General features: G+C 46.6%; 2 protein-coding genes across 3 annotated transcripts in view; one reads left to right on the forward strand and one right to left on the reverse strand.

Annotated features, from left to right (window-relative positions):
• Positions 1 to 18,263, reverse strand: part of ARHGEF5 (Rho guanine nucleotide exchange factor 5) — a 36,988-nt gene extending 18,725 nt beyond the window's left edge. For both annotated transcript variants that reach the window (XM_074872048.1, XM_074872047.1), the window contains exon 1: positions 18,209 to 18,263. The gene's annotated coding sequence lies outside the window, so the exon portion shown is untranslated. The remainder of the gene's footprint in view (positions 1 to 18,208) is intronic.
• LOC141944180 (uncharacterized) lies at positions 14,752 to 20,655 on the forward strand. The gene is made up of 6 exons (XM_074870283.1): positions 14,752 to 14,915; positions 15,545 to 15,599; positions 17,217 to 17,379; positions 17,469 to 17,729; positions 18,077 to 18,616; positions 20,419 to 20,655. The coding sequence occupies exons 1-6, from the start codon at positions 14,752 to 14,754 to the stop codon at positions 20,526 to 20,528; spliced, it is 1,293 nt and encodes a 430-aa protein (XP_074726384.1). The 3' UTR covers positions 20,529 to 20,655.
• The last annotated feature ends 283 nt before the right edge of the window (positions 20,656 to 20,938 follow it).

Below are 20,938 nucleotides of genomic sequence, written 5' to 3' on the forward strand. Positions count from 1 at the left end.
CTCTATTCTCTATCCCCTGTTTATCAGAAATGGCTTATAAATTGCTGCTTCAGGCTGCTTCACATACACTGGGTACCCTTGCAGTCATACCAGAGCTTGTACTTTAGCCCTGAAGGATCTGCTGCAATGTGCAGCCACAGTCAGACTTTCCCCTGAACAATCCTTCAGCGTTCTCCTCCTTCATCCTGTCTTACAGATGTCAAAGTTTCCAGACACGAATGCATAGTCCTGAATCTTTTGGTCAGAGAAACCATTCCCCACTTCTTCAGGTAAAAGCCCGCTAGCTGTTTAGGGGCAAGAAAACCCCAAAGCCTGGCTCTAGAGCATTTGCAAAGCTCATACAAAAAAAAAAAAAAAATTCCTTTTCTCGCTCGTAACAGACAACCAAATTGATATACTTTTTCTTTCTCTGCCATTCCTAATTTCCCCACAATTTTAAGAACAGTGTTTTTTCCAGAGTTTCAACTGCTGTCAGGGGTGTGTGTGTGTGACAATTTCAACTTGGGGGACTCACAAACAGTAAAAGGAAAGCCTCTCCATGGAAGGAGAAATCTTTGAGATCAATGGTGTGTTCCTTGTACTAGAGTGCCTCTATAATCACAAGTAATATTTTTCTGATCCCACACAGAAAGTAAAAGCAATAAGGGCATGATTACATCTGGACTAATTGTCCCAGTTAACTCCACGGCCAGGGCATGCCTGACCTGAAAGCTGGTTTAGCTTATATTTTCCCTTAAGTCAAGTGAAACTGGACACCTGCTCTGAAAGCAATGAGCCCATGCTCTGGAGTTTGAACTGAAGCATTATATACACCTTAGTCACGGGGACTGCTATCATCTTATAGCTTTTTAAAAAATGGGAGAAAAAAATTGAGTTAACTAATTGAGTTAACTCATCAGTTCACTTTGTTCCTGCATATTTTTTCTCATGTGATCTTTAATTTTTATTTATATTGAAAAGATAGTCTTTCTTACAAAACCAGGCCAAAACTGGGATTATTCAGCAGTTTGGAGTTTCCCCCGCCACATAGCGAGTAGTTGTAATTAGCTACAATTTCAACAAACGGTATGTTTCAAAGAGATATGTCCATTCAGAAAGTTCCCACAGGATTACTGCCACATCTTAGTGCTGTCAGCTAATAGGAAACTACTTCCCTGCTGCTAAACTGTCTTTGAAACTGCTGCACATGGGAAGGACTGTCAGGAAGAAGCTCCAGCACAGGAACGAGAGAGTTTGGCGGCGCACAGAACGTAGCAGGGTCATAAACTCATAAGCAGCCACAAGTTGATCCAAGGCAGGATCAACTTTACTCTCATTGTCCCCGACAGGTATGTCTACCCATCCTTTAACAAAAGTTCCACAATCACATCGCATCACTCTTGTGCTACGCTGCTCTTAGCCCTTCCGGCTACCTAACTTGAGTCTCCCCTGCTACATGACTAGAAAAGTACTACTTTTCTCACCTAATGCAGACTTCTTTTCAAAAACAGGCTCCCCAGGAGCAGAAAGACTGTTCAGGGAGACGGGTGGTCTTGGACACAAGCAGATGGCTAAGGAAGGTTGACTACTACTAAAGACAGGATGGCCTATAAAGGTTTGTGTAGCAAGATACTCAAACTCAAGCCCACACTCTGCAAGAGGAGGAAGAACTCTTGCTCCCTGTGCTATTACAGATGTACGCAACACTGAATTTCCTCTTATTAAGCTCAGAGACCCAGCTTCCACTTCCCTGGCTCTGTTGCAAGGGATTTGGACAGGTGAAGGGACAAGTTTGAAGCTGCATTTGGAGCAGTTCCATGATGATACTGGGAGACAGGGTAGAGGGAGGTGCACACCAGATCAACACTGGAAGCTGCCAAGTGAGATTTGTCTCATCATATTACTGCCAGGTGTTTTGCACACCTCAGGGAGAGCAAGAGAGAAGCTTTGGGAAGTGAGGCAGGAGAAGGGACAGGCAAACTTTCTGCAGAGACAGTGGGGGAGGACTTAATCATCTAGTCAGGGAAACAGTTAAGCTCCTGCTTGAAGTCTGGTGCACTGTAGTGAAAGACGCAGATGTCTCTGCAATAAGGATTTCATGGAGATGGGAGAGGAAATAATAAAATAAGACTGACTGCACCTGTAGCCTTCACATACAGAGGAGCTACGTACAAGAGCCCAGTAGTTACTGGAAGAGATTGCAGGTGGAGAACTGACATGTTATGCTCCCACTGCAGGTCAGCTTGGTCCTCCACCAAGGGAAAGCCCAGGAGACCCCCAGGAGCTGGGCTAGCCAAACCAAACTTTCAATTAGCATTTGCAGTAGGGCCAATAACATGACAGACAAGCACACAGGAGCCTATCTGGCAACTGCCAGCTTCTAGCAGGCTACACAAACTCTCCCAGAAACTTCACCGTTCCCACTGCTAGGGCTTACTGATCTCTCACATTTCTCTGGATCAGATGTTGAGCTTGCCATCACTCCCTCGTATGCTCTATTTGTCAAACAAGGCAATCTGATGTCCCCCATTGAGATAAAGCTAACCATGCTCTTCTCCCAAGAGGGCCTGGAAACCCAGGACTTCAGCTCATGTGCACCCAACTCGTAGGTGACTCTGGGTGCACAGACTCTGCAAGTTGGAACCGTGAGAGGGTGCAGCTGGCCACATGCCAGCATGAGAACAAAGGGGCAATGCTTGGTCATACTGCAGTAGGGAGTGCAAAATTTGAGAGGGGAAGGGTGCAGAGGGTGGCCAGAGAAGCAAAACAGGACAGCGGTGAAAGCACTAGTGGCCAAAGCAATTCCTGCGATGATGCACGCACCCATCCACAGCTTTCCCAGATTACAAAAGGCAATGGGCATGTCATACTTCCTTCCAGTGTGGGTTAATTCACCTGGATGGAGATGACAAACACTTCTGGTTTTAAATAGAAAGTACCTCACCTTCCCTCCCCCCCTCCTCCAACAAACAAGAAAGGAGAAATAATAAGTGCTATCAAGCACAGACAAGCCTTTCAGCTAGCCAGGAAACAAGGCCACACAGAATTAAGTGGAGCCCTGAGATCCTCCTCCTTCAAAATCAGGGAGAGACCCAGCTTTCAGCCTGCCACCTTCACCCTCCCTGCGTGGTGCCGGGTGCCTCCCAGCTGGCCCTGGCCCCCACGGCAGAGCAGGCCGTGCTCCCCATCCCACTCCCCTGCCGCGGGCGCCGGGGCGGCCCACACGCCCGGGCTGCTGCAAACATGCTCCCAGCAGAGAAAGCCCTGCCCTGCAACGATGGGCTGGGCCTGGCTGCCCCGCCGGAGCTGCACCCACAGCCAGAGTCTCTTCACAGCCCACTGGGTGCGCCAGGGGCTCCTCTCCCCTGCTCTCCTCCTCTTCACCGAAGCAGCAGCGAGAGCTTCTGGCTGCGAGAGGAGAAAGCCGTTCACAACAGTCTTTGGGCAGCGTGGACAAGGCTACTGATTTTGTTATTAAAACAAAGGCTTTCCCAAGCAGTCCATGGCTTGGGCATATCCACGCTGGTGTGGCCACAGCTGGTGTAGAAATGCCAAAGCCAGCTGTAAGCACCACAGCTCAAGCAGGAAAGAGCTCCATGTAGGCTGTAACACCCACCCAAAGAGCAACAAGGACACCCCGAGTCCTTTCTTGCTATTTCAGCTCAGCTTAGTCCATCCCACAGTTCAGATCCACTTTAAAAGGAGTTGGGTCAGTAGGGGCTAGCTCAGAGCCAGCCTTTCTTCATACAAAATCCAGAGCTCACCATGCAGAACTGCCACCAGTTAACATCTCTCCCGGGAGGCCACGTCTTTCAGTTCAGTGAGACACTCAGGAAAGGGGTCGGTGCAACCACAAACCCTGTGCTACCGCAAGTCTCAATTTTTATTTTCATATAGCTACTCATGCCATGCTTAGGCCTGCTTTCTCAGCTGGATGCCTCCTCCACATGAGGGATGCCCACTGTATGTATTTCTCTGCAAAGAAACAGTTACCAATCTTCACCCACCACCCCGGGCTGCTCTATCACTGTACAGCCCATGGAGAGAGGTGAAGGAGTGGGGTCAAAACTCTTGAGCTCAAGAGGAGATTACACAGGGCACTAGAGATAAGAATGAAGGAGGGAAACAATATTACGTGGAGTCAGCTTTAAGGGTATGAAGAGCAGATGTAACTTACTGAAGGAAAGAATATATAAAATAAGAAAAGCAATCTAAAAAGATAGGTGCCAAAATAACATTCAGTCTACTGCTGTGCTAAACGGTCTATGTGCTGTAAGTATTCTGGGAACTAGGAGCCACCTCAAGTGTTCCAGGCAGGGGAGAAAATACTAAAGCTGTCAATAATACCTAATCTCCTGGAAAATGCATCTGAGCTGCTACTGAAGCTTCGGAGAAGTGAATGAGACCTCCTGGTCACACCAGTGCAGACAGTCTGCCTGAGTTTTAACACTTCCAGGAGCATCTCACTAGCTTTCGCTCATGGTAGGCACACTCAAGATATACTGAGCCTATTAATTATCTAATGATTCACTAATTGAGAAAAAAAAAGATAGCTTTCCTACATTTGTTTCCATTTAAGTAGATTATAATACTTAATGCTAAGAAAAAGAAAAGTGCCAAAGAAACATTGTTTCAGGTAGAACAAAATTTCACCTTGGAAATTGCTACTGAGTGTTGGCCAAACAAGGAGTGAAGACCGTGGCTTGGATTGTACATTGCACTTCCCAGCGATGCAATAAAAACAATTCAGTCTTAAGATAAAACGGGGTCACCTCTATGTCAAAAAAACTCGGTTCACTTTAAGCAGAGCTTAAGTTTTATATTCCTAAAAGCAATGGGTAAGCCTTTGACATTCTGCAGTCTTCTAGTACAGGAACAAAAGGAATGGTGTATGGTTCTCACTGCTGTAGCTTAGTAGAAAGATTATTGACACTACTGAGCAGACAGAGGAAGAATTCCCACAGGGAAAGCAACACACAGAGTCACTGCAAGTTCCTCCATACAGGTCTCTCTCCAAACTGGGGATGGAGAAATGACTGACAGAAACATCTAGGGTACAAAAGGAGGCAAGGACTTCCGAGATGTACGCTATGATTTTTCATGCTGCTAGCAGCACGCTATACACATTCCTAGACAGCAGTTTTGCTATAAACCAGAGGAGTTCCCACTTTCTCTTTGAACAGAGTGATTCAGGACCTAGATGGGAGAGATTCTCCAGTTAACAGCAGAAATTTTGTAGTCTCTTACAATGCTACAGCAGCATGAGCCAGAATCCCACGCTGCTGTTTTTAAGTCTCAGATTAAAGAATGCTAATGTTTGCACCAAACCATTTTGACAGATGCAAATGCCATTAAAACATCAAAGGGCTTGGAAACACACTTGAAAGCTTGGCCTTGCCCAGTCTGCACAGTGGAACCATTGCTGAGCACAGTTGTTGTCACGTTACCTGTACCAGTCCTGAGCACAGTTAAGCTATGGACAGATAAGGATGAACAACATTCAGCACACTGAACTGGGACAAACTGTCCTCCCCTGCAGAAGGGGCCTCTGAAGTTATCCTGTCTGATGTTCTCATCAAACATGTAATATAACCTCTTTCACAGCCAGATCAAGTTCCACCTTGAAAACTGTAAGATTTCTTGCTGCCATTACTGACAATTGTCAGAGCCCTACAGGACAGATGAGGCAAAGTTGGAAGATTTTAGCAGTATGGGATGACTGATAAGCTTGTACAGCAAAATATACCCAGCCGTAAATATACTGTCAAAATGCTGCTTTTGTATCAGTAGGTAAAGCATATCCTGTGCAACCAAAGCAATTCCCAAAATACCAACAAAACTGCATTTGTATGTCACACCATGCTAATGACTTCTACCAGCACAACTTCATCAGCCCTAACAGCTGTACCTACAGCAGAAACCTGTACCACATATCTGGCTTCAATATTGTCAGTACTATCAGCTGCAGGTAACAATAAAAAATTGTTGGAATCAACATACCATGAGATAGCAACAACAACAGGAAAAATAAAAACCTTGAACATGTTAGTCCTCATTTTGTGTTTTTTGAATGCATGTTTTCAGCTCCCCACAGCACTTTTAGTTACCTGATGACTCCAGTAATGAGATTTATAAAAAAATGTGGGGAAAAAAAAAAAGTTACGAGACTTGCATCGTAATAAAAAATACTTGGCGATACCGTAACAGTGATGCAGCTTTGGACTGAAAACTGCAGCTGAAGGAAAAAAAGTCCATCCAAAAGGGATGTAGGGATGTGTGTGGGGAAAACAGATTTTGGTACAACCCTTCCCTAACCCAGCTTTTCAGGGAACAAACCATACTTTCTTGGAATTTTAATTGGTGTACTTAGATTGAAGAAGTTAACAAGCACAATGAGACATGTTTGCTATTGGGAGCAAAAAGTATTAGATATAAATAAAATGTTATAAGAAATGTAAATGTGGGAAAGCACCAGTGAGGACCCCTTCCCTCTCCCCGTGGAAAAATAGCTTCACACACCCAAAGCCACAGGAATTGTGTGGGTGCTGAATAGGAAGGTACTAATGCAAACACATGGAAAACTTGTTGTTACTCACGGTGTAACGCCTGCATGGCCAACTGGCATAGGTTTATTGTGTGCATCAAATATTTTCTGTTTTTCATATAGTCCCACTTCCTAGAATCATGTGGTTATGTGAGAATTTTGGCTTACAATTAAGAAAAATGCATGTCTGGCCTTTAATGGGTGTGGAAAAGGCCTGAAAAACAAAGTACGGCTCAAAAATTAGATCTGGCTGCCTAGGTTTATCTTAATTTTTTAAGGCAAATTGTTAAATTTAAACTTATGACTAACAAGAGGGCAACTCCCCCTCTCCCCTCCACCCGGTTACTGTTTTTCAGCAGTTGGGACTGATGACATTGAACTTGGTTGCAGAGTATTTAGACCTGATCCAGTGAGCTACACGAGCTACCAGAAACTGAAAGACTGGCAGAGAAATATGCCGCGGTATAACTGGGTTAACAAAGATGAATAATCAAGTTCATCAGGCCCAATTTATGTATTCGCAGATATTCTGCAAAGTTCGTCTGTTTATGGTCCAGTCCTAAAAAGGTGCAGAGCTCCTTCAATTCCTTCTGCCACTGCTGACTGTACAAGCCAACAGCACCCGGAAACAGGTCCTAATAAATTTTGATTAAGACTTGACGTGATGCCCTGAAATCCAGAACAGATTAAGGCAACACGTATACAGGTTGCTGCCATCTGCTCCCACGTGCTGGTACGCACGTGACCATACATGAGCCAGCCCAGGGAGTTTTTGAGCCAAAAAACCAACCCAGAAGCAGAGTGGTGTGAGCAGCCATAAAGGTGTGACCCAGGAGGAAAAACAAAACAAAAAAAAAATAAAGGTAAATATGACAGCTCTCTGCAGTAGCTGTACGTGCAGCTGTAAAAGCCGTAGCAGCAACTGCAAGGAATGGGCAGGAACAAGAGGCTGGGCAATGGGCTGGTGAGCGGGAAAGCAGAAACCTGGACTTAGACCTAAGTTATGGTGAAACCACACCCAGGATCTACAAGCAAGTCCCTGACACTCTGGCGTAGGTGTCTTGCCACGTGGGACTGCCAAGTGTTTCCAACGCAGAAACAGATGCATCCTCACCAGCCCACAAAGAACAGAAGCAGCAGAGAAATTTTACATTTTTGGGACAGGCCCTCTGCTAGTAAAGTTTGTTACCCTTCCACATTAGAAGCAGGCACCATGGGAAGTGGGATATTCTAATTGGATTTACAACCATTTCCAAAGAAGCCATTATTTTATGGTTTAATGTTTCCTTCTCTCATTATTGTCACTGACTCTACCATTCCCGTGAACCCAAACGCAGCTTTCTCCCCTCAGCGAAGGACTGGGTCTAAGAGGACATTTCATGGCAGCCAGATGAACTTGAAGGAGCCAGCCCACTGTGAGCAACTCTAAAAACAAGTAGCAACATGAAGGAGATGCTAGGGAAAGCCTGGAAACCTCCTCAAACCCTCTGCAAAGTCTAGCATGGAAGTATTCCAAACGGAAGGGGAGGGGAAGGCATTTTTGTGACCTTGTCTTTCAGAACGAGCAGTGAAAAGTTGTATAAATCAGGGTTTTAAATGGTGTAACTGATATACATCAATCTTATGAAATGCTTTTTATAACCAGCTTCACCAATTACCACTATCTTATTTCAAAGTTTATAGAGTAATTACAGCTCACACATGTTGTAGTTAAGATTTAGCATTAGTTCCTAATACCGTAATTAACACAGCATATTATAAAAATTTAAAAAAAAAAAAAAAGGAGAGCCCTACAGGTAAAACCTTACACAAAAATTAAGAAATAGCACAGCCAGATCAACAATATTGACATTCTCTGTTTCAGCCATATATCCCCTTATTGGTCAATGGGCAAAAATTATGCCCACATACTTTCCTGTGCAGTACAGCTCCAAGTCTGTATTAATTTAAAGCATAGATTTCATAACAGCTTCAAAATATCACTAGCATTTCTGTGATGTACTAATTACAATATTTTTCCCATTTTAATAATTAAATGAGTTTCAATAAGGAATAATTACAGATATTTTAATCCTTCCTCCCTCCATTTTCATTTTTCTGCATATGAATGAGGGGGCAGAGTCTGCTTCCCACCACCACCCTTCAAGATTTCCTAAAATAGTACTCCTTGATGGCTCCATGGCTCTTCAGGTATTAGCTGAGCAATTAAAATCCTGAGACTGCCCTTTGGCAGTCTTTGAAGACATCGACTCCGACTCCTGACTGGCCTACGGCTTTCTTTTCCTCAACCCTGGGGCATGTAAAACTACCTCTCTCTTTTCCCTCCCAAGTCCCACTCTATTAGATGGCGATGCAGAGGAGTAAAATAAGGTCTGTGTGCCTTAAATTCACCCCAAGCGCATGACTTTGGTGTGCTAGAGAGAAATTAGAACATGAGGCAGTTTAACTCCTAACAGTCACCGTGACTAATAGTGTAATACAGACCCGATACAATTTCCTTTACCTCTTTTATGACATGATCACAAAATAATGCCAGCTCTGGCTCAGGAATGCAAAGTCCTCAGTACACTTGCATCCACCGACCTACGCAAGCGTGCACGCTATATTTTAATTGAAGTTGTGCATACTTTAGCATGAATGAGAAACTTCCCCTGGGAAGCTACAGGCACCAGTTAAATGAAATCTAAGACTCGGCTCGCCGTCTTTCCCATTACCTGCAACACGCTTTGATCAGTGGGGCATAAATAAACACATAAACATCCCATCTCTCCCAAGTTCAATGAGATACAGCAGAGTTCCTGCAGTTCAGCCTCATAGGTGGCTCTCAGCTGTAATTTCTGACACTGCCCATCAAACTCACCTAAACAGGTTTATCGGACTTGGCACACGGCAAAATGCTTCGCTGCGCTTAAAGAAAATCACTACAGGCAACAGCAAAGAGTACAATCTGGTATGATCGCTGTAGTTCAGGGAAGCTAAGAACAAAAGAGGTGCTCGAAGGGGGGAGGATTGGGAGGGTACCAGGAAAGGGGGTGGGGTTGTCAGTGGACCATGCCCAGGAGGAAAGGAAGAGTCAGAGCTCTCCTTCTTAGATTCTCCTTCCCAAACACCCTCCTGTATGGAAGATGGGTTTTCAGTCTTACTTCTGCCAGATTGATGCACTTAAGGAATCCAGCTTTCAGCATAAACGTTTGCTGACTATTACTGAACCCAGCACCTCGCCTCTTCCATGTGTGGCAGCCAGCTGGCCAGCATGTTAGCGGACAGGCAGGGGCACAGAGTGACTTTTATAAGTCCCCAGCTCAACAGGACAGAAAAACTGCAAGTGAGGCGGAGAGCCGAGGACAAGACAAGCAAGGCCCTGCCCTTGCAGCAGGCTGAGCGAAAGGCTGAGGCAGTGGTCCTTGCCTAGGATGGGCAGCAAAGTTGGAGGCTTTAACCACCAGAGTCCAGGCACCGTTTTACGAGCAACGGCGTTTTATGGGCAACTGCCTCGGTGGCAGATCCCGCAGTGCTGACAGTTGTACCTGGCGATGACTCCCTGCCACGAGGCTGTTGAAGTGAAGAACAGCGACACACGCCTTGACGTGACAAATCTACTCTGTCACCCTTGGCAGCTCTTTACACAGGAGGTATGACACAGATCACAGTAGACCAGCTCCCAAGAAGCAATCCCATTAACGAAGGTGCAATTACAGCTATACCCACAGCAGGAGGTATCAGCAATACCGCCGTTGTCGCACACATGGGAAACACCCAGCACTCTGAACTTTTGGCTATTCCTGCTCTGCTACTATTTACCCTAACAGAAGGTGATGAAGATGCACTCACAGGACTGCTGTTTCAAGTCTTGCCTCTACTAACAGCTACAGCTTATGAGCAGTTAAACACAGTTGCGGTCACCCAGACATTTCAAGCTAGTGGGTCCACAAAGGATAACTGTTATCAGTAACATAATACAGGCTGAAATGGGAACAGGCATGTTAGGATGCTAGGAGCTCTCCTTCCTTCAATTCCCTGCTGCAGTCATTCATTAAAAGAAGGATCTACAGAAGGCTTAGATTATAACTGGTTTTTTTCAAGGCAACCAAGAACTGTGCCATCATTCCGACATCATCCAGCAGAATCACCTAATTCTGGCAGTTTCCAGCAGTTTCTGCCCGTCTGAGGGTCATCTGTGCAGCTGAGGTAATGCTAACCCCTCCTACCTCACAGACATACTCTGAGGATTAGTCAGGGAGTGGCTGCACAGTGCACTGAATATGCAAAGCCCTGTTATAAACTCTGTATCTGATTACAACCATAAGCAAAGTCTTATTTAAGCAATCCCTTCACCAACAAAAATATACTGACTGCCCATTCTGTTCCTTCCTTCCGTGTCTTTTGCCTCCAAGCTCTTTGAGATACAAACCAGGTTACTATTTTCCTTTTGTGCTGCAGATTTGGTTAGTACAAATAAAAGACATGTATTTCACACAAAGCAGTGTCTGTAATCAGTTGTTTCAGCTCAGTTACTTTGGTATCATACTTCTTGCACTGTAGGGATCTCACTGCCCAGTCAATGAAAGCCCCTGCCCCATAACCTCACACATGTCAGATATTCACAGTTGCCTATTTCTCACTGTGTCCACATTCAGGTGAGACCCTTTCTGAAATTCCATCAATTTTATGAGCTTAGGACCTACAGCACCAAATATTTCTTGCTACCTCCAAGCACAAACTGTATCTCTCAAGCCATTCTTTAGAACCAAGTCGGTGGTTTTGCACATGCTTACCTCAACACTTCTGTATGCGGCTCCTGCAACTGTTAGTACTTTTTTTTTTCCTTTAAATGGGCTTTGTTCACTCTTTTCCTTTGTCACAACCAAACCTTCTACAATGCCATCTTTTAAATTAACTTTTCAAAGGCAACATTCTAGTAAAACATAATACATTTCAGGGTAGATTTTCTTCATATTACCTTGCTGAACTTGAGATTTCTGTTCATGCCAGTTTTCATCGCACATGCAATGCAGCACATCTCATCTTTTCTTGTTCTTTTTTTAAAGTAATTTTTCTATGACTATCAGAGTCAATCCATTTTTCCCCTTTTACACTCAAGATACCTATTTTCATGCCTTTGATATCACTATCATTACACACTCAGCAGCTGAATAGGTAAAAATGATGCTGTGTACAAAATGAAGGAAAAATGGCTCTGGTGCGTCTGATAACACCCACTGGGCAACTCAGCTGGCGTGATTCTTCTATACACACAGTCACCATTTTAGGCTGCTTTTTACGGCCCTGACCCTCTGTTGAAACTGGTCAGAACACACGCTACAATGACCTAACTAGCTCGCTCTTCCAGGATAAGGCACATTTCATTGCTCTAGCACACATCCAAATTGCTCATCTTCCTTTCTCTTCACCTCTCTGAAATGAAACAGCTCATTTTACTCGTTGGGTAGGGGCAGGAATATAAGGTGGACTGCACAGGCAATGTCCAGAGAAGACTGCCTTCCCAGATGGCACAGGACTCTGACCGAAATGAGCAGCGTTGACCCTGTGCTTACAGGAACACCTTACAGCTTCCTTTTCAATCACTGCCACATGCACTAGGAGGTCGTCCCCTCTTCCCGGTGGTTCCAAGGGATGAAGAAGAGAGTGACTATGCATTAATGTATTTTCCATCCTTCAATGCAGCACTAGATGGTGTCAAGAAGTTATCGGGCAACGTGAGGGGTGAACCCCCCCTTCTCTCAATCGCTTGTGCATTTAGGAAGGCACACTATGACCCATAATTCGTTATAAAAACAGAGGTACTCCCACTTCTCTTTGCCTGTCTGCCACAGCATCCTCTCTCTGCACCTCGAGGTTTGTTAGAGTATAGTCTTGACAAGGTTGTGTGCTGTAGTGCAGCCTTCTCAGTACTACCCACACCATCCATCCTGAGCCTCTTCTTGCCTATACTTGAAACACACCTTTCCAGGAGAAAACACCTTTCTGGGGATGGACAGAGACGGGAAGAGAGAAGTGTATCATTCTAAAGCCACCCCTAAGATCCATCAGCTATATTGTACTCAGACTCAAGCCTGAAATATCTCCATGCACAGTGAGTTATAGAAAAAGAGAGATGCAGAGAAGCAACAAACAACGGGAAGAGTTATTTGAGCCAACTGCAACACCAGCAATCAAGACCGAATCCTCACCATTCTAAATATTGTGCAGTGAGACACCATCCCTGTCCTGAAGGGCTGGCAGCACACTCGGAACATCTCTTCTCCTATAAATCCAGCAACAGAGGGGAAAGAGATACACACTGCACCTTCTCAACTTCACTGCTATGCAACCTGACAGTCCTCACCTGTAAAAACAGACAGTGATCTCAGATTATTTTAGAAAGGAGGTCGACTCAAATGTTGCAGCTAGATTACATTTCATAGGTCTAGAGTTACCCTCGGATGCCTGCACTATGGAATGCCTACAGCAAAATTTCTGCATTTAAACAGAAGCTCAGGCTTAATCCATGCCACAACGATTTTGCCTAGAGACTAGAGCCACTAAAGACACAGCTACAGCATCAGAGTTTCGCTCAGCACTGGTACAGCTATGGCATCCTTCTCCTTTGAAGTGAAGTATACCAGCAGAGCTATACTCTTACTGGTAGACTCTTACAAAGTTTCCACTAGCACCTCCTCGCAGGACAGGAATCTGTAGTAAAGACATAAGGGCCCAGTTAAGATTTATGCTATTCAAAGAATATATGTAGGCACTTTTGATCATTACACCTGTAAATTTTTGTGAGTATAAAGCATACATACCATAAAGCTTACACATGCTTATTTTTTGTGGCTGCCCAGCAACACTGTGGAAGAGCACCTTTTTCTTGCCACCCCCCCTCCCACCAGCGGTGTATGCGTTAGTTTAACACTGATCTGGACATCTATTTCTCTATGAAGTGAATATGGAAGTGTAGCCATTGCAGCCACCTTGTGGCAGCTGTGAACAATCACCACGTCCCACAGGTTACAGGTCTGCGCGTAACCCAGACTCCTGCCTTGTGCCACATGTCCCCCAATTATCTCGGGGCTTCTGCCATCTGGAGGAATCGTGCCCTGCCATGACCAGGATGCCAATCCCCTCCCCTCTATTTTGGATCCATAAATTCTACTGTTGGATCCGTTGCTCCTCCAGTTCCTCCTCCAATCACACCCTGCGCAAGGCTGGGTCTGCTCACCAGCCTGTGACTCTGCTCTGCCCACGGGTGGCACATGCAGGGCACCATCAAGCTTGTGGATCCCACTGGGCACCTCAGCCTGACCCACATAAGGATTTGGGAAGTTTTGTGTACAACCAGCGCCAGGAACTTCAGTGCTGAATGCACTCTGAGCACCAGCAAGGCCACGGGCAGTGGACCTCACACACTGCACACCTGCGTGCAGCCAGTTGTTCAATTTGAGACTACAAAGAGGTAGTCTGATGTCTGAGTGTCACACTCTTCTACGTGACTTACAACAAATAGAATATGTTCCCAGGAAGCTAATTTATGGCCAGCTCTGCTTCCACGCGATATTCTCCAAGCAGCAGGCTCATGACCTTCCTCAGTTCACTTCTTGTATACTACCCAATTCCAGTTTCTGTAGCCACTCCTCCTCAACCTCTTCTAGCATCAGAATGCCCTTTATTTTGTATACATTTACATATGTGTGTCTATTTACACACATACATTTGTACACATGTCACAGCAATCACCTTCCCCCCTTCTAAATTTTTCCCACTATCAAAAGCAATAGCCCTCCCCCTGACCTTGCACCGAACTTGTACTAAAGTTATGGGAAATTATTCTTTGACTTCATCTAGCTGTAATCCAGCCCCCAAAGCGTGAGCTCAAAATGAGTCTCCAGCACAGGCTCAGTTCCATGTCCCTTGTGGTGTTCAGCGTTGCACCTAAAGGAACGGCATTTAAAACAATAGATGGGGAATGGATTTTGTCCCAGCAAACTAATCCCACTACAAGAGCAAGAAAGCTGGAGTCACTTGTTAATGGAAGAGACAAGATTAACGAAGCTTTCCCAAAAGGGAACCCCACCTCGCTCAGGCACCGAAAACCACTGAGAACCTCACATCTAGAACGCACAAATACATTAGCTTGCAACTCTTCTGCACTGATGAACCTTTCATAGGTATCAGCATGTCACAGCCAAGGCACAGACTTTCTTCTTTGTACATTAAATGCTCTTTCCCACATGAAGTCTAACTCCAACACACACTTCTTGACCAAAGACATAACTGCAGCTGAACTAAACTCGGTCTTGGTTAAACCCGGTTCTCCCAAGTCATGCAACGGAGTTAACCTGGGCTACCGAGCAAATCAGGGCAGCTATTCTCACATGTCTGCTGCAAAGGGAAGGTGAAAAAACACATTAGCTTCCATTAAGACTTAAAGTGAGGTGTGCTTGTGGCAATTCCTGTATGTCAAGCCTTAGTTTCACAAGCTCTTTGGCTTGCCAAAAGGAGTCCTACCCTCTGCCTTCCTTATTCCCATCCTCACACTGTCATTTCTCTTCTGGTGGTATAGGCATGCGTGTGGTCTCACAACGAACCACGGCAGGGAATGACAACAGGTAAGCACAATAGCTTCTTTCAACAGCAGTGCCCCGGTAGCATGCAACCCTTCTGCATCAGACCTAGCACTATCTGGCAACAGAGCAGGGTGATCCAACTTCCAGATCAAAAGTTGTATTTTTTGTTTAGGGAAAGGGGTTTATTTTCAGTTGGAGCAGTGATTTGAGGCCACTTGGTCACTAGATCCAATCCAAGGGAAGCAGCAGGAGCTTGCAGTCAGGACTGGATGAGAACCAGATTGTTCCTTCAGCAGCAGCCTGTAGTTACGCTGGATTAACCATTACACGAAGCCGTACTCCAAGCAACACAAGTTATTCAATTACATTTCTCCAAAAGCCCTGTCTACGCACAGACACCACAGCCAGGCACACTCAGCCGCTGCTCTAAATCACACCAGTCACCCTGTGACTACAGCTCCACGATTGCCTCTTCCCAGAAGCAAGATACGGATAACAGCTGTAAACTTGCGGTACAATAGGCCATCTTTTTGCTGGAATGTGTCATCCTGGCGGCAACAGGCTCTGTAATCTGGCATGAAAATTTGTAACAAGACTTTGTGGTTAGGAACCAGGCTGGACAGATTGAGATAAGAAATTAGCGAGTGTAATCAACCGTTGGAATAATTTACCTGGGGAACCAGTGCAGTCTATCACTTGATATCTTGAAATCAAGACTGGGTACTTTTCTAATAGAATTTTGGATTTGATGCAGCGATAACCAGCTGGGAATGTAAATACCTGCCAGGGGTCAGAATAAGGCATCTGTCCCCAAATGGCTGATACCAGGACCATCAACTGTACGATCTCCTCACAGAAGGGGGAAACAATTTCTCTCTGCACAGCCCAAGTGCCGAAACAACAGAGCACAACTACACTTGCACTGAAGACACTTCTAAGGACTTCATTAAAAGATACAACAGGAGTTCAGTGGAGAGCTACAAAGCTGAAAGGAATTACAAAACTTACCAGGCATGACTATTGAAATAAACTAGCCATGTACAATTTAGCTAAACTGTAACTATGTAGTCAACATCAAACTGGAAAGATACCAGATGACAGAAAGCATAATTCTTAGAACCAAATATTCACGGGGGAAAAAAATTGATTCCTATTATGAATTTGAAATCATTTGCAGGTTGTTTCTTAAATTTTGCCTGGAATAACCACGAAGAGTGAACATAATTTGCATGAATACAAATTAATTAAATAAAACAGCTCACTTCAAACTGGACTCCAGAGTATGTTAAAAAAACCCCACCACTATAGCAAAATTTGGCTCTTTACTTGTAGAAAGCACTTGAAACAAGTGAACTGTAATAAAGGAGAAGACTCAATAGAGCAGGAGAAAGAACATCTATCTAAAGTTAACAGGATGAAATAAGAGTCCCAGGGAACAGAGTCTTACCAGCAAAATCTACCAGGATGCACAAGAGGTTCCCAGACGAAGCATTTGAGTCCCACTGTTTCAGAGAGCAGGAACAGGGGGCTTCAGCAAGAGCACCAAGCTCAAGCCTAGTCACCTGTTATCACGAGCAACGACACCATAAAACCCCACTCACAGATTTACTGAGATCACCAGGCCGCTGCACGGACAGCACGGTACAAAAGCTACCCTCGATCATGAGTTGGCAAGATGTTGTTCTACACGGAAGCCAGCTGAGCTTTCTAAGTATTGACAGTAACCGAGAATTGAGAAGAATCTGGATTTGGTACAACTCTGAGCCTCATTTACAGATGTCTCCTCCTCGCCCAGTTCAGTTGCAGTTCTGAAATCTGGGTCACCCATACATTATTGCTCCAAACCAAGCCACCTCCCTCCCATGCAACCCTTTAAAAGGACTCTGCCCTTATCCGAGCCATCTCCAACAAGCCATTTAGGTTATGAGAAACTCCAAAACACCAGAGAATCAGGTCACAAAACTTCAACAACGCGTTATAGATGCGGCTTGGTCAGAGAGGAACGGCCACGCAGCTCAAGGAGAAGCCAACGGCATCTGCATCCAGAGGCTCCTTAGTAAAGTCTGCAACGAGCCAACACAGATGAGCTGAGCCCGGATCTCCTTCCCTGACCCTGTATTCCCCACTAGGTTCGATCCAGGTCTTACCCAACCGCTGGCAATAAGCGAGGCATCGAGCGCAAGGATAAGACGGGTGCTGGGGGCAGGATGGGTCAGGCCAGAGCTGTGGGAGCTCAGAAGCCCCCCGGCAGGTTGTTTGGGGGGCTGGGGTTGCCATCAGAGCGGCCGCAGTGTCTGGGGCTGGCGAAGCGGCTGCGGGAAGGAGAGGGGAAGGCAGCAGCAGGCAGGTACCTCGCCTTTCTGCCTTTCCCTCCGTGACAGGCCATAAAAGTCACGAGGCGGCCGCCAGCAGAGCAAGGAGGAAAACAACGAGGTGTCCAGAGTTCAAGCGCGGCCCCGAGACTCCCGGGCCCCGGCCACGGGCAGCAAACCCAGCCGCCACCGTGGGATCTGGCTCCTGCGTGGGAGGCACCATTTCTGCGGGAACAGGCTCCGGCTGCTGGCACCGGAGCCTGGGACCGGGCCTGTGCTGCGGGCCCTACCTGCTGCCGGCAGCGGGGGAGGAGCGGGGAGCCGGCGGTGGTGGGGAGGGGGGAGCCGGGGGGGTGCTGGCGGGGCGCGGAGCCTCGCCGTCCCGCACAGGCCGCTGCGAAGGCTGCACACACACACACACACACACACACCCGCCCGCGCGCCCCAACCTCCCGGGGCCTGCGGAGAGGTTGCCCCTTCACCGGCACCAGCTCCCCGGGGTTGCGGGTCCCGCCGGCCGCCCCCCTCCTCCCCCCGCGCTCCCACCCACACCTGCGGGCCCGGCGGGCCTTCCCCGGAGATCCCTCCTCCCGCGCCCCCTCGGGTCCTAAAATGGTGGGCCGCCCTCCCGCGCCGCCTCGGCCCCGGGGAGAAGGCGCCCGGGGTGGGGGGGTGAGTGGCGGTGGCGGGCAGCCGCCCCTCCGGCCCGGGCTCCGCAGGGATCCGGCGCGAGGCCCGCCTCTCCCGGGAAGACGGCAACGCCGCTCCCGCCGGGCCGGGCCGCGCCGCCCCCGCCGGGCCGCCCTTACCTGCGCCGGCCTCGCATCGCAGGGCCGGGGCCAGCGCTGCCCCTTCCCTCCCCGGCGCCGCTGCCGCCTCCTCCTCCTCCTCCTCCTCCTCCCGCGCCGCGGCCCCCCGCCCTGGGCAGCCGGCCGCCGTCTCCCCGCCGCCCGCGGGGCCGCAGGTATGTCATGAGTGCCGAGGCTCCCAGGTGAGCCGGGCACACCTACAGGAAGGCAGGCGGGACGCCCTGATTGGCGTGCGGGGAGAGCCCGGCCGCCGCGGGGACGGCACGGAACGGCCCGGCTCGGCACAGCACGGCCCGGCACGGAACGGCCCGGCCGCAGCCGCCGCCGAAGGGACAACGCGGGACCCAGTCCCCCCGTCTCCGGCCAGGCACAGCCCTCCACCCCCCCAACATTCCGTTCGAGCGGAAGGTATTTTGCTATTTTGCCTTTTTTTTTTTTTTCTTTAATTGTTAACGGGGGCAATAACTGCGTCTCCCCCGGGTTGCACGGGAAGAACGAGGCGTTTAGCGCTCGGTTGCGTTGCCTCCGCAGTAAAAACAGAGCGGGTACACCTGACCCGCTGATCCCAGGGACCCAGACCGGCTCAAGAAACAGAGGAGCTTTTTATTTGTTTGTTTATTTTAAAATTTTTCTTCATTAAAAACAGAGGGGCTATTTATTTGTTTATTTAGTTAGTTTTAAATTTTTCTTCTTTAGAAACACAGGGGCTATTTGTTTATTTATCTATTTGTTTAGTTTTAATTTTTTTTTATTAGAAACCAGCTAATTATCTATTTATCGATTTATTTAGTTAGTTTTAATTTTTTCTCCATTAGAAACCAGCTATTTATTTAGTTTTATATTTTTCTTCATTAGAAACACAGGGGCTATTTGTTTATTTATTTACTTTAAATTTTTCTTCATTAGAAACAGAGGGACTAATTATTTATTTAGTTTTAAATTTTTTTTCATTAGAAACAGAGGGGCTATTTATTTATCTATTTAGTTAGTTTTTAAATTTTTCTTTATTAGAAACAGAGGGGCTATTTGTTTATTTAGTTTTTAAATTTTTCTTCATTAGAAACAGAGGGGCTACTTGTTTATTTATTTATCTACTTAGTTTTAAATTTTACTTCATTACCTAAGTCTCTCATTCTCCCGCTCCTCGAGGTCACTCCTTAACTTTGCGTGCGTGAACCCTCCTGCTTTGTATTATTTCTTCTCCCCAACAGGCAGTCAGGATCTTAAGGAAAAGGGGTGGGGGTGGGGGGGTGTTTAAGGAAAAACGGGGTTTTAAGGAAAAGCAGGAGTTCAAGGAAAAATGGTGTTTAAGGGAGACTCATCCTCGCAACGCATGCCGGGTCTTTGCCTCTGCAGCAGCTGACCTCAGAGATCCCAAAATTACATCCGAGATGGTCAAATAAATGTAAATGAATTAAACACCTGGATTCAGAAGTTGAGCGGGATGCGGGTGGAAGAACTCTGTAGGTTGTACTAAAAATCTGAAGCCACAGGTACCATTTTCAGGCATCCTGCCTCTCCTAGGCACACAGGTGAAGATCCTGAGGAGCCCTACCTGCATCGAAGCTTTCTCTGGTTGCTGTGCTCGGCTGTGGGCTGAAAGGGCGCAGCATATCTGTTCCCAATAAAGGAAATTCTGTCCCTGTCTGCCAGCTTGACTGTAGTGGTAGGGGAATACAGTCTGTAGGGAGACTTCCCCCACGTAGGAGGGTGGGACAGAGCTTTGCAGAGAAGAGGCATATGTAAAGGGAAAGAAGAAAAGGGGAGGATGTCTAGATACAAGACAACATGTCTGGGAGTAGCAGGGCAAAGGCAAACCCTGACACAGCTGATTATTGTGATCATAGGGGCAAATGAAGGGTATGAAGTGGCAAATTCAGAAATTTTGGGGTTTTTATTCAAAGGCAAAATAAACAGAGTAGGTTGCTTGGTTCTCCACTGCCCCAATTTTAGTATTTGTGGCATAGATGCCTGGATTTGCTTCAAGAAGTACAGGATTTATGTGAGAATGCACTTTACTGCAGTATAGATCTTTGCTCACAAAGAATGCAAGGTGACCAAACAATTATGCTAGACAGGTGACTGAGGAAGGCATTACCTTTATTATATTTTCTGTCGCCTCAAATTGATATCCAGTGCCATCTCTTTGCTGAGTCTTTTTTTTTTTTTCTCTAATCATTTCATGAGGCTTGCCGGTGTCTGTCTTCCAGGACGTGCTCCAAATGAGTTCAGCAAAAGAGAAGGGGAAGCTTGTCCCGACCACCGAAGAAATCCTGTGCCCCACAGCCAGGCAATACTCAACACTCCCTTCCCTGTGTGACCCGTGCGGGGTCTCCCAGGCAGGAAAACTCCCCCCAGAAGTGGGATGCTGAAAGCTCTACCCAGCCAGTGACAAAATTGTACTCATGCTTGCTACTGCTTTCTGATTCAATTAATGCTTTAATTCATTTGTGTGGATGAATTATTTCACCGTAGCGGATCAGCTTCTGCAGTTGAGATTCCTATTCCACATCACTGCGTTTACAGTCAACAGAGAGGAAAGGGATGCTTCAAATTCCCACAAGCCAAGAGACTGGGAAACCAGCTCTGGATCATGTCTCTTTTGGGTTGGTGCTCAAACCTCTGGGACATTACATAAATAGGTGATGCCTTTTCCTACTGCATTTTATAAGAAGTTCCTAGCAGCTGGCAGTGGGCTGGAGTTGGGCATCTTGACTGGAAAATGGCACC

This window comes from Strix uralensis, chromosome 5 (genome assembly GCF_047716275.1).
Source record: "Strix uralensis isolate ZFMK-TIS-50842 chromosome 5, bStrUra1, whole genome shotgun sequence".
Classification (NCBI taxonomy): Eukaryota; Metazoa; Chordata; class Aves; order Strigiformes; family Strigidae; genus Strix; species Strix uralensis.